This window comes from Silurus aristotelis (assembly GCF_946808225.1).
Source record: "Silurus aristotelis genome assembly, chromosome: 3".
NCBI lineage: Eukaryota > Metazoa > Chordata > Actinopteri > Siluriformes > Siluridae > Silurus > Silurus aristotelis.
Window position 1 is genome coordinate 13,152,295 of NC_139576.1, and position 12,803 is coordinate 13,165,097.

The following is a 12,803-nucleotide window of genomic DNA, read 5'->3' on the forward strand; positions in this document are numbered from 1 at the left end:
CTCCCGATGCAACTGAACTCTTTAAGTATCAGATTCTCCTAGGACACCTTCAGTTTACAGATGCTCGCCTAATAGCAGACTCATTTCTGAATTCCTCTCGGCCATACACAGACACTATGACTATGCTTAATGACAGATATGGACTACCTTTTCACTTAGCCCTAACTAAGATAGTAGAAGTCATGGATGCCCCTAATGTAAAGCCTGGAGATATAGCCAGTTTTGATCTGTTCGCCCTCCAAATTTAAGCTCTCGTGATTCTCCTGAACTCATTAGGCTCTGAGGGAGATGGCGAACTATGGTGCGCCTCACATGCAGCACGCTTACTCACTAAGTTACCCCCTGATTTGCGTGCTTCATTCAAACGACACCTTCCTCATCAGAATTCCTACACTCTACCAGATCTGGCAGAGTGGCTCAAACTTGAATCCCAGTGTCAAGACTCTGAGAAATCGAATAAGAGAAGTAGGATGGTGCGGCCCAAACTAGGCCCAATAGCGAAGCATAAACTCGCTTCTTTCCTGCATAGAGCTGACCGACCCCCAGAAGCAGTTACTCGAGTGCTGACGCCCTCACATCAGTCCGAGCCAGCACGGGGATCTGAACAGAGCAGGCCTCTGTGCCCATACTGCCATAGTACCGAAGATTATTTAAGCAAGTGTACCACTTTCCAGGTGTTCAGTACAAATCAGAAGATCAAGTAGATCAAAGACAACAAGCGTTGTTGGAAATGTGGACGATCACACTTAGCTAAAGTTTGTACCCTAAAGAAGCCCTGTCATCTGTGCAGTGGGAAACATCTTCAAATCCTTCATTAGGATAATAGCCGACCTCGAAGGGAGAGTACCTGTCTAGTGAGTTCCACGAACAAAACCCTGTATTTAGACAGGCCAGAACGTTCCAAGCATGTTCTGCTAAAAGTGATCCCCGTTGTATTACAACACAACAATCAAGCCCTGAACACTTATGCATTATTCAATGACGAGTCCAAAAGGACTATGTTACTCCCAGCTGCCAGCTAAGAAACTAGGGCTACAAGGACAGAAGGAAGATTTAACATTAAGAACTATTCGAAAAGATATTAAGAAACTCAATTCTAAAAAGCAGTTTCCTTTAGTGTACGCTCTATATCGCAGCCCCAACAGAGTTACTGGATTCAGAATGCCTTTACCTCTGAGCACTTAGGTTTGTCTGAACACTCTTATCCCATTGCAACACTCCAGTAGAGATACCAACACCTAAAGGGCATTCCTTTACAGCCTATTAATAAACTACAACCCCTCCTTTTGATAGGAGCAGACCATCCTCACCTTATAACACCCGTTGTGCTTGTACGCCTAGGGCCCCCTGGAGGTCCAGCAGCTATCAGAACTAGATTAGGCTGGACATTACAAGGCCCAACACGCTTTCTGCAGCAACAGCTACAGCCTCAACAATGTTTACATATCTATATCACTCCTCAACTGGAAGAACTATCCCGGAATGCAGAGAGACTCTGGCAAGGTGATACTATTTCACACAGAAATGAGAAATTAGTCACGCGATCAAAGGAGGATCAAGTGGCAATGGATTTACTACAAACCAGAATGACCATGGTAATGGTAGATGAAGTGAATCGCTATGCAACTTCCCTTTTAAGGAAAGCTAATATGCCACAACTCTGTACCACTACAGACTCTGTTATGCCTAACTTAAGAAGCATAGAGAGGCGGTTGCATAAAATAAAGAGATTGAGAGACTAGAGCTTGATACACCAAACAGGTGGAGTCAAGGCCCACCCTTTTTACTTCAAGATGAATCAGATTGGACCAATCCTGCCATGCCTTAAAACCCCTGAAGGTAAAGTGGAAAGGAGAGCCAGTATATTCTGCGGTGTCACACAAACATCAAAGCCCTTAGATCCCAGTGAGTACAATTCTTGGAAAGACCTTGTTGAAGCCACAGTTCAACACCGTCAAAGTGATTTAGATCAATCTAGTATACTTACAGCTAAGGACTATGTGACAGCAGAACATCTCCTTTTTCGTAACATTCAACAAGACAGTTTTCCAGATGAAAATGAACAATTAAACTCTGGCAAGCCCCTATCCACTACAAGTAGATTACTCACTTTAGCCCCAGAATTGGACAAAACCAGTCATCTTATACGGGTAGGAGGACGCCTACGTCGTGCCGAAGGCTTAAAAATCCAAACAGTTCACCCTATTATCCTAGACCCTCATCATAGAGCCACCAAATTACTAATTCAAGACTATGATAGTAAGATGTGTCACCCAGGACCAGAACGAGTATTTGCTGAAATGAGGAGGAGTGTCTGGATACTAAGAGGTCGTGAAGCAATTCAAAAATCCCAACATAACTGCATGGAATGTCATAAGTGGAAGGCTAAATCTGAGAACCCTAAAATGGCTGATCTTCCTCCAGCATGCTTGAGACTTCACAAACCAACCTTCTACAGTACTGGTATGGATTGTTTTGGACCTTTCTAAATCAAAATAGGCAGACGCCTGGAGAAAAGATGGGGAATTATCTTTAAGTGTCTTACAACTCGATGTGTACACTTTGAGCTTCTCACAGCTATAGACACTGATTCCTTCCTCATGGCTCTGAGGAGATTTGTAGCACGCAGATGCACCCCCTCAGAACTGATATTTGACCAAGGCACTAACTTTTAGGGTGGAGAGAAAGAGTTAAAAGATGCCTTAATGAATTGCAGCCCGGAACTTCAACGGCATCTCGCCAAACAAAGGATTGAATTTCGGTTCAACCCTGCCTCACTTTGGTGGCAGCTGGGAAAGAGAGATCCGATCTCTTAAAAATGCCCTCCATACAGTAGTAGGTGTACAAACAGTAACAGAAGAAGTTCTTCAAACAGTACTGTGGCAGCGGGGGCGTGGCCAAGCGTCAGTTTGTGAATGGAGGGTGGGGCCGGGAGCAGATAGGCAGGGGGTTGCCTCACCTGAAGTTAATGTGACCTAATGATTATTCTTTCTTTTCCAGTGATCGGAGGGTGCATTTAAGGAGGAGAGTGTGTGTGTGTAGATGGTGTGTGCGCGCGCACGCGTGTGCCAGAGACGTGCTGCGTGGGGCACTAATACAATCTATCCTATACCCAGTAAAGTTGAGTGTTCTGAATCCTGTACCGTGTTTTTACTGACACACTGGGGCGAGTACAATCCCCTAATCAGCGCACACCAGATAGTGAAAATCCTTATATGGTCCTTCGAGCTAGAGAGGAAAACTTCCTAACATTGGGTCCTTCGAGCCGGATAGGAAAAACTTCCTAACAAGTAACTTTCTATAATTAATTTCTTACAGCAGTAATGGGGTTTAGAAATTATGTAATAAAAAATGTAGAAGCAATTCTTCTGTGAATATATTTAAACTTGTACATCATAAATGCCTTATATGCTGTTTTTTTATATATAATAATATTACATTACATTTAGCATAACATTTAAAATAAACTCTAATGTGCCAAAAGGCCAACTGTTACCATATCAACACACAACACATGAGATCCATAGAGTAGTGTATAGACTTTGCCCTTTTGGCCTTTGCTCGTTTGATAATCAGTGTAAACTCATTAAACACTTGAATGATCAGAAATACCACTCAAAGATAAGTCACTGATGTAAAAACACAAAAAGCGATGCTATCTTTTTTTTTTTTAAGTGAGAACATTGTGTGCTTTTGTATGTTTTGAAAAAATGCAATTGAATACAAAGACCCTCAAATTGCAATCCTTACACCTCTGGATAAACAGATTTCCCCCCTCAGTGAAAGCAAAAATCAATTTCTTTTCATTAAAATGAGACAAAGTTGGGAGTCTATAATGGTTACAAATACATTACAGCCCAGTAACAAACCTTTCTTTGTATATCTGATTTTGAGAAGTTGGAATCAGCACAGGGCCCAGCAGTGGCAACTAGGAATTTAGGAGATTCACTTATGTATTAAATGTAGTTGTTAATTTCAGCAATTACCAAAGACCAAGAGCACAAAAAGAAGCAGAGAATATTATTTTGATTAAAGATTATTAAAATTATTATTTAGGCTGCTGATCAAGTGTTTGTGGGTGTGTTATGGTGATGTTATAATAAAACTCACCATGAGATGGCAGCAGGTGAATGTGATTGGTTCTGCGGTTCAGGGGGCGTGGCGTAGGGGAATCCGGGAAGTCACTCCATGTTTAATAACACCACTTTCTTCTTTCAGTTCCGTCTGCGTCTGAATAAATCTGTATTGCTTTACAATCTTTATTGGTTTATATTTACGAGTGCAAGGTAAGACAGCTTTTTACTTCGAATACAAGCACACTTTTCACTTTGCTAGATATGCATTACTTTAAAGTCTCCTTTTTTCATATATATATATATATATTAAATATCACTCTATTATCGAAGTAAGGGTTTTTTTTCTGGATATTAGAGTTATTAAAGATCGAAATTGTTATGAACACCATGAATGCCACCCTGTCAAGTCTTATTTATAGGCCCGCAAAAAGCGCACTAAAATTGGCCGCGTCCCAATCCGACACTTTCCTTTGAACATACAGTAGCACACCTTTTTAGTGTAGTAGTGAGCGATTTCTTATGTAGCCTTGTCCTCATTTCATTTCCTGAGCTGCTTCTTAAACTACAGCATAGTGCAAAGCCACTGGTAAAAAACAAACAAACAACAACTGTGTATTTGATTTCTCTTTCCTGTGTCTCTCTTACAGTGATGGCTGTATTCAGTGACTGCTCTGTGGTTCTAGACCTAAAAAATGTCCCATATAAAGAGAAAAAGAAGTTGATGACTGCTGTTTTGGACAATGGGGGAAATCTAGCTTATGTAGTGAACCAGAAGGTAAATCCTGCTTTATTTTATTTTTGTAATCATACTACTTATTCGGATATCTATTCACTTTGAATGAATCAGTAATTATATAGCAGATAGGATCTGAAATTAAAAAAGTGTGTGACCTGTGATCATTTCCATAAAAAAAAAAAAAAATAGAAAGTGTTGGCAGATGTGTTGCGAAATCAAAATCAGACCTATACTCCATAACTTTCTCCCATCTAGAGTTCGTTTGTGGTTGCGACCAGCCTGGAGACTATAAGCATCAGCAAGTGGAGGAACGCTCAGAGACACAAGATACCCGTGGTCAGTGTACAGTATTTGTGGAGCTGCCTGGAGAAGGGAGTCCTTCTACCTGTTCAAGAGCATGTCTTCAAGCCACCGAGCTCAGACCTCACACCAAAACCAGCTCCATTCTCTGGTATTACACTGTTGACTTTACATATATCAGTCTTTATGACTGCAGATATAGAAGTGTTTATTTAGAGATGTTTGCGTTTTGATGGTTGTGGAAACGTAAAAAGGCCAGTGGGAGTGTTCAGAACAAAAGAGCAGTTTGTAACTGTGACAGGTTGATCTGTATTATTTGCAAATGTTATATGTTGTTTTTCCTGGAATGTGACTAATGTAAGTAGGGAGGTGAGTCTATGAGTCACTGTTAGCTGTTATGTAAATGGTCTTGTGGTAAATGGTGAAACATTACACAGAACTTTGACTTGTCTTAATGATGAATGACTGAATACTTCTGTCTAATTCCTAACAGGGCTAAAGTTTATAGATCAGCCCCAAAACATTGGCATTTATCATGAAAAACCAGAGCTTGAGGTAAAGGATGGCGCATACCTGGGCCGGTTTAGGTGTGTTGAATTCACAGCATGTTATTCAGGTGGAGAAGGTTTTATACACTGTAACTGAAATCATGGTTTATATTTATAATTTCTACTCTGCAGATTGTACAAGGAGAATGATCACGATATTCCAGAATTTCCTCCCGATTTCCAAGTTGCAAAATACTCCATTTTGGCCAAGGTGAGTTTACTAATAAACAATGTAGAAATGTTATTTAAGCACACACAATAGTTATGAGCAGTGGATCAGCAGGCAGAAGCCTAAACTTTAATGTCAATCCACATGTATATGTTTAAGGCTCAGGCCAAGACTTGGTCAGTTCTGGAGCTTCAGAGCACCAAAGGCCAAGCAGGACGGCAATATCGTGTTGTGAGCTCCATCATACATGAGGCAGAGGTGCAGTCATCAAAATATAAAATAATCTGTATATTGATATAGTATACACTGATATCATTTTTGGCATGATGATTTTGGCATCTTCTCTGTGGTTGCAGAAAAGTGTAGTGTGTGATAAGCAGGTGCACAGCTGTAGCTCTGAGGATGCTGTGGAGGCGTATCTGATGCTGAGCAATGAGCTGCAGGTCCAAGGCTTCACTCAGACACAATCACTTCCCCCATGGGCTGAAAAGCTGACCTCTCACAGTCTTCAGCAGGTAGGTCCGACACAATCTGACTTGTATTTGTTTTTTACATAGACACTAATGATATTAGAGATGGATTAGTGATGGTCAGAGGCAAAATTTCACATTTTAACTGCTGAATGCAAGTTCTTGCATTTTTGTTACATTTTGGAGCCTGCATAATGTCTAACTTTACTTTGGTCCCAAGATTCTTCTCAGGTCATATTTTGTAGTTATTCAGTGCAAATATATTAAGACTTATTATAAATTAGTAAATGCAGGATTTCTTGTTAAGAAATGATATTTTGCACAGTCTTTTATTCCATCATATATATCAATGTAACGATTGTACTGCATGATTACATTGTGCTGATCTTAAAGTAATACAGACATCTTTTTTGTTGTTGTTGCTGTGTCTACACTACTGATTTACTCAGTACGATTCTATATTGAGCAAAATATTTAAAGATTCAAATTTATTTAATACTTTTTTATGTATGTAGACTAATTTGCTGACTCTCTTGAACTGTGTGTGATTGACAGCTCCTGCTGGAGGAGAAGCTGAACTGCAGTACAGTCTTACAGGAAGTGGGGGTCTTTCTGGAACTCATCTGGACAGAAGCTCTCGGTTCACTTAGCGGTATCCTGACCGTCCCAGTGACCAGCATCAGTCTCAATGATGTAAGACATGGAAAGTCTTACATCAAACATTAAGGAGAATACATTTAAAGGAAAAATATCTGCAGAATGACAGATTTGTGTAACCTCTGTGTGTGTGTGTGTGTGTGTGTGTGTGTGTGTGTGTGTGTGTGTGTGTGTGTGTGTGTGTGTGTTGCTGCAGGTAAGCAGAGTGGAAGGATTACTGCTGCAGGTTCAGAAGACTCAGAATGAGGATGAAGTCAAGGATCTGCTGAAGGAAGTCAACACTCTGCTACCCGTCAGCATGAAGGAGCTAGAATCAGTACCCAAGCTGGTGTCCCAGAAACTCGATCTCTGTCAGGTAATCACTTCTTTCATCTTCTGTAATCACTCTGTCTTTCAGTTTATGTTGTAAAACAGTGTTAATGGTGATGTTGGTGATAAAGAACCTTCGGTTTTGTTTAGTGATTGTTGAGAACGATAAAGTGTTATGTCATGGTTTTAGAAACTCTGATTTATCTGATCACTACCAGCTGATCAGAGATATTCTGAACGTGACGGAGGTGACTTTGGGAAACCCCTTTCCGTCCTCTTTGGGGAAATATCGTGCTCTGAGGTGCAGTATTGAGCAGGTGCCATCTCAAAGCCCAGAGTTTCTGTCTGTCTCCCATCTTCTGCAGGATAGGTATTTTGTACACCACGAACTTCCTGATTGTTTAGTGTTTCCTGTTTTTGTTGAAATCAACATTGTGTACATCTTTAATAATTCTGCAGGCCGGCTCAGATCCAGAAGATACTGCGTGTCAGTAGAGGGACAGAGCTTCTTATGTTTAGGAATGAACTCGACAACATTAAGCCTCTCCTCCATTCCACTGCTTCCAGCAGCCTGGTGGGAATCCTGTCTCGGTGAGAGTCTCTTTTGTGTTCTGTTACACACACATGTACCACTCACACACACACTCACACACACACCCACACACACACACACACACACAGTACCTCAAAGCGATTTTAAATGTTTTTTCCTCCCAGGGGTCTGTTACTGCCCAGGGTTGGAGTAGAGCAGCATGGGGTTGAAAGAACAGACATTGGGAATCTGGGAAGTGGCATCTACTTCAGTGACTCGCTAAAGTCAGTGTTTTCTCATGTTTTTATCTGAAATTATACAAATGATCAAACAGAAGTGTGTAATGCGATAGTAAGTGTTCTGACTCAGGGTCTGTTCTGTGTTTCAGCACATCAATCAAGTATTCAAAACCCAGTGTTAATGATGGTTGTCGGCTGCTGCTGGTGTGTGATGTGGCTCTGGGACAGTGTAAAGACCTGGACAAAAGGGATTTCACTTTGACCTCTGCCCCTGAGGGCTACAACAGCGTGCATGGAGTTCGCCGTACAGAAAAAACACACTCTGATTTTGAGGTACCGCTTTTGTGTGAAATCAGTTCTCTGGGACCATTTTAGAGCTTTATATGACTTTTTGTTTTCTGTGTGTGTGTGTGTGTGTGTGTGTGTGTGTGTGTGTGTGTGTGTGTGTGTTGCAGGATGATGAATATGTGGTGTATAACACAGACCAGATTAGGCTGAAATATGTAGTTCAATATTTTCTACCTGAAGATGAAGTGAAGGACTTTCAGCCTCATGTTAACACGACACTAGCACCTCCACATTTTTCTTCATCTTCCCTCCTCTGTGAGTAATTACATTAAGCGTTATAGATGTTGTGTAATTGGATCACATTAACGGACAATATGATTATAGCATGATTACTGTATATCTTATATCCACTGGATGTAATGCAGACTTGACGTTGTAATCAGATGTTGGTTTAATCCTCTAGTGCCCAGTGATGATGGTGAGGGTTTGGCCGAGACTAAGAACCCTCTGGAGGAGGTCACAGCTGGTTTATTGGACAGTAATGGTCAGACGCTCCCCCTGAAGGCTGTACATGTGAGATGTAAGCTATTGGACCTTATCTCACAGGTAAAGTATTACACTGATACATAACTGACTGGTATATAACACAGATTTTTTTTTCAGGTCCAGATTATTTCAAAGAAATGCAGCCTTATATGTTTCGCAGTAAATCATCATTGTTATCCTTTACCCACTTAAAAACAAAACTCTAGCCTTAGATATACAAACACAATTCCTATAGATTGCTGTAATGTATCATAATCATATCATTTATAAAATACTTTGTTTTCCTCATTTTTGTTAACAGGTTGTCATTTTCCAGACCTACACGAATACCAGCAGTGTTCCTATCGAAGCAAAGTATGTCTTCCCTCTAGAAGAGACAGCAGCAGTGTGCGGTTTTGAAGCCTTTATTAATGGAAAGCATGTGATTGGAAAGGTGGCCTTCCACTGACTACATTTTATTTTCATAATTTTCATTATTCCACTTAGTACACTTTATTCTTATCCCCTTTCTGTCTCTCATTCTCTCAGGTAAAGGAGAAGGAGCAGGCACGTAAAGAATACAAGCAGGCCATAGAGAAAGGTCATGGAGCCTACCTGATGGACCAGGATGCACCAGTGCGTCTCTTTGTTTGCTAAATATCTATATATATACATAGCATATACACATAATCCTCAGTTTGAATGGATTCTCTGTGTGTTAATCTTATTCATTTTTTATTATTGTTTAAAATCCTGTGTGTAAAAGAGCTTTCATATCTGTGTGTGCTGCAGGACGTGTTTACCATCAGTGTGGGAAACCTGCCACCTGGAGCGACAGTGCTGATCAAAGTAACGTTCATCACAGAACTAGTTGTGAGAGCAGGCACCATCGTCTTCTCCCTGCCAGGCAGTGTGGCTCCATGGCAGCAAAGTTCAGCACTGAACCAGAGAACCCAGGTACAACAGGAATCGTTGTGTGTGTGTGTGTGTGTGTGTGTGTGTGTGTGTGCTTTTTTAGTAAACTTGTGTGCATAAAGTGGAGACAGCCTTTATTCTTTTTAAAGCGGGTGCAAATCAGATCTTAAAACGTTTATATTTTTCCCAAGCCTCATAATTCGAACGTTTTTGTTGCAGACGACTGTTGAGAAGGTCTGCGTGAATGAGCTTCAGCCAGAGGGGTGAGAACTGCATCATAGGCAACTTTGTACCATTTGATTTTACTATGTATATCCACAAAATTATAATTTTACCCATACCATATATATTCTTATTTTCTTGTAGAGAATTCTCTCTGTGCATGTCTATTGAGATGCCTATAGAGATCACTAAACTGGAGTGCTCTCATCAAATCAAAATCAAGGTGCATTATTAATTTTTGTTCATTAAGTTGGACTGTACATATAATGTTGGTTTTGTTACTGTTAAATATTACTGAGATGGTTGTATGTTGTGTGTTAGAAGTCAATTTATTTCTCTTACTTTCCTTCTCCTAGAGGACAGATTGTATGGCTGTAGTAAGCACATTACCAGATCAGACTCTCAGCACTGATGGCTTCCGGATCAGCGTAACTCTGTTTCAGATGCATATGCCCAGAATGTGGGTGGAGAAACATCCAGAAAAGGACACTGAGGTGAAATAAGATTTGTTCAGTTTTACTGATAAAAACATGCACATCGGTCTTTAACCCCTGACTCTGATCGCTTTACATTCGCAGGCCTGCATGTTGGTGTTTTATCCATACTTTTATTCCAGTGGTGGTTTGGATGTAAGTGATGTGATCATAGTGCTGGATACATCAGAGTCCATGAGAGGAGATGCGATGCAGAACGCACGCAGGGTTGCTCTGAAAGTGCTTAATTCACTGGATCGCTCACTAAGAGTCAACATCATCTCCTTTGGCTCTGGTTAGTAATCTATAGAGAAGAATAAAGAATATTTATTATTAAGTTAATTTTAAATATAATTTAATATATAAACTATTTATTTTAACTGATTTGTCATTGTAAAATATATATTTAGTAGTGTTCTTTATTTCATTCGTTAACAACCATTATGGATGTTTCAATAATACACTTTATGCTGTGTATTTTTTATTTGTATTATATATTAATTAATATATAATACAAATTATGGAAACATCCATAATGGTTGTTTATCTGAAACAGTAGCAAAATAATGCTCAATAAAATGTTTGTATTGAGCATTATTTTGCTACTGTTTCAGATAAATTGGTCATTGCATGTTTTATTAATAAAATCTTTTAGGAAAATGTTCTACATGCATCCAGGATGCAGCAATTGTCTCTTGTTATGAGAGATCATTATCTTTGTTCTCCCACTGTTGTTGTCTAGATTACAAAGAGGCCTTTCCTTCATCAAATGTGCTGGAGGACGTCTTTGAAGAAGCCAAGAAATTCATTATGGTCAGTGTTTACAATCAAATACTTGACATGTACATGCAATTTTTTTTATGTCAATTAAGTGCATAGCTGGATGTGAATTTATGTTGTTTTTACTGCAATTTTACTATTAGACCTCAGCTGCGGTTGGTGGAAGCACTGAGCTATGGAGACCTCTGCGCACCCTGAGCCTGCTGCCTCCTTCACACAGAATCAGAAATGTGTTACTTATCTCTGATGGACATGTGCAGAACCAACCTGAAACCCTGCAGCTGGTGCGAGATAACGTCAAACACACACGCCTCTTCACCTGCGGCCTCAGGTGAGCACTCAGCAGCTTTCTGGAGCTAATGGCAGAAATATATTTTTTGAACACAAGAATGTGTCCAGATGTTGTATACGTTTGCAGAGGTGTATTTCCCAAATCAGCAGTTTCACTACAGGGAAGCGTTTAAAAATTGATGCTTGTAACATTGTAATAATGATTCAAATTTCAACTTATAGCACCTTTCTCACACTCATGATTGAAAAGGGGGCAAAACATTGTGCTTTCCACTATGTCTTATATTGTCTAAGTGACCAGCAGTAGTAACAATCTGAAAATCTGCTTGTGTTTGTGTGTAGCTTGACAGCTAACCGTTACATTCTGAGAGCTCTGGCTCAGGCAGGTGGAGGAACTTATGAGTTTTTTGACACAAAGACGAAACATACCTGGGCTGAGAAGGTGAGCATCGCTCCATGACCTTCAGATGAATCTTGAGGTGTTTATGTGTAACATGTGGCTGAGACGTTGCTGATTGGCTGTTGTAGGTGCATTCTCAGGTTCGGTGCATGGTATCACCAGGCTGTAGTTCTGTGACTGTGAAGTGGCAGAGGTTTAACTCCACAGCGCCCCCTCCTGTTCAGGCTCCATCACAGCTCCGTGCTCTCTTCAGTGAATGTCACACTTTGGTCTATGGCTTCGTCCCGCACTGCACCCAGGTCTTACAGCGTCAATTCTTCACTTTTATATTTGCTAAATGCACCTTGTCTTCTCGGTTATTAAACCATTGTAGATGTTTGTCAGATATTTGTCCTGGTCCTCAGCTTGAGAGGTTTTTTTCTTTGGTTTAGGCCACACTGTTTGGTAAACTGAGGGGAAAGAAGAAAATTGAGACCATGGTTTCCACTACAGAATTACAGAAGTCTAAAGGAACAGTAAGATTTTAAGTATTAAATACTGCTGAATTACTCAATAAAGCATTCTAAAGTTTGTTGCAAATAAAAAAATCCTGTAGTTTGTGCATAAAAGCGAGTGTTTATGTTTCTACCTTTTAGTTCCTTCACAAGCTAACAGCAAGAGCAATCATCAGAGACTATGAGGATGGCAGCCTTGGCTTTAGTGAGGCAGAACATGAGGTTTGTACTGTAGATTGAGGTTTATTGATATTAAAGTTAATTAATAAATGTGTTGCTTTTAGTCCTTTCTTTTAATCTAAATCCTATTATGATGTGGTTTTTGGAACACGGGGAAATGTGCCATAAGAATTGCTCTTTTAATTAGGGTTAAATTTAT

General features: G+C 40.1%; 1 protein-coding gene across 1 annotated transcript in view; it reads left to right on the forward strand.

Annotated features, from left to right (window-relative positions):
* Window positions 1-4,141: 4,141 nt before the first annotated feature.
* parp4 (poly (ADP-ribose) polymerase family, member 4) overlaps window positions 4,142-12,803 on the forward strand; it is a 20,506-nt gene continuing 11,844 nt past the window's right edge. Inside the window, exons 1-28 of the mRNA XM_083536849.1 lie at window positions 4,142-4,286; window positions 4,724-4,851; window positions 5,068-5,263; window positions 5,606-5,699; window positions 5,793-5,871; window positions 5,989-6,087; window positions 6,186-6,344; window positions 6,855-6,992; window positions 7,153-7,311; window positions 7,484-7,635; window positions 7,725-7,856; window positions 7,983-8,081; window positions 8,186-8,369; window positions 8,492-8,639; window positions 8,788-8,930; window positions 9,172-9,303; window positions 9,399-9,485; window positions 9,642-9,806; window positions 9,984-10,027; window positions 10,131-10,209; window positions 10,343-10,480; window positions 10,565-10,754; window positions 11,202-11,272; window positions 11,383-11,570; window positions 11,873-11,972; window positions 12,059-12,229; window positions 12,362-12,445; window positions 12,566-12,646. Of these exons, the coding sequence (XP_083392975.1) occupies window positions 4,726-4,851; window positions 5,068-5,263; window positions 5,606-5,699; window positions 5,793-5,871; window positions 5,989-6,087; window positions 6,186-6,344; window positions 6,855-6,992; window positions 7,153-7,311; window positions 7,484-7,635; window positions 7,725-7,856; window positions 7,983-8,081; window positions 8,186-8,369; window positions 8,492-8,639; window positions 8,788-8,930; window positions 9,172-9,303; window positions 9,399-9,485; window positions 9,642-9,806; window positions 9,984-10,027; window positions 10,131-10,209; window positions 10,343-10,480; window positions 10,565-10,754; window positions 11,202-11,272; window positions 11,383-11,570; window positions 11,873-11,972; window positions 12,059-12,229; window positions 12,362-12,445; window positions 12,566-12,646 (3,438 nt within the window). The 5' untranslated portion in view covers window positions 4,142-4,286; window positions 4,724-4,725. The remainder of the gene's footprint in view (window positions 4,287-4,723; window positions 4,852-5,067; window positions 5,264-5,605; window positions 5,700-5,792; window positions 5,872-5,988; window positions 6,088-6,185; window positions 6,345-6,854; window positions 6,993-7,152; window positions 7,312-7,483; window positions 7,636-7,724; window positions 7,857-7,982; window positions 8,082-8,185; window positions 8,370-8,491; window positions 8,640-8,787; window positions 8,931-9,171; window positions 9,304-9,398; window positions 9,486-9,641; window positions 9,807-9,983; window positions 10,028-10,130; window positions 10,210-10,342; window positions 10,481-10,564; window positions 10,755-11,201; window positions 11,273-11,382; window positions 11,571-11,872; window positions 11,973-12,058; window positions 12,230-12,361; window positions 12,446-12,565; window positions 12,647-12,803) is intronic.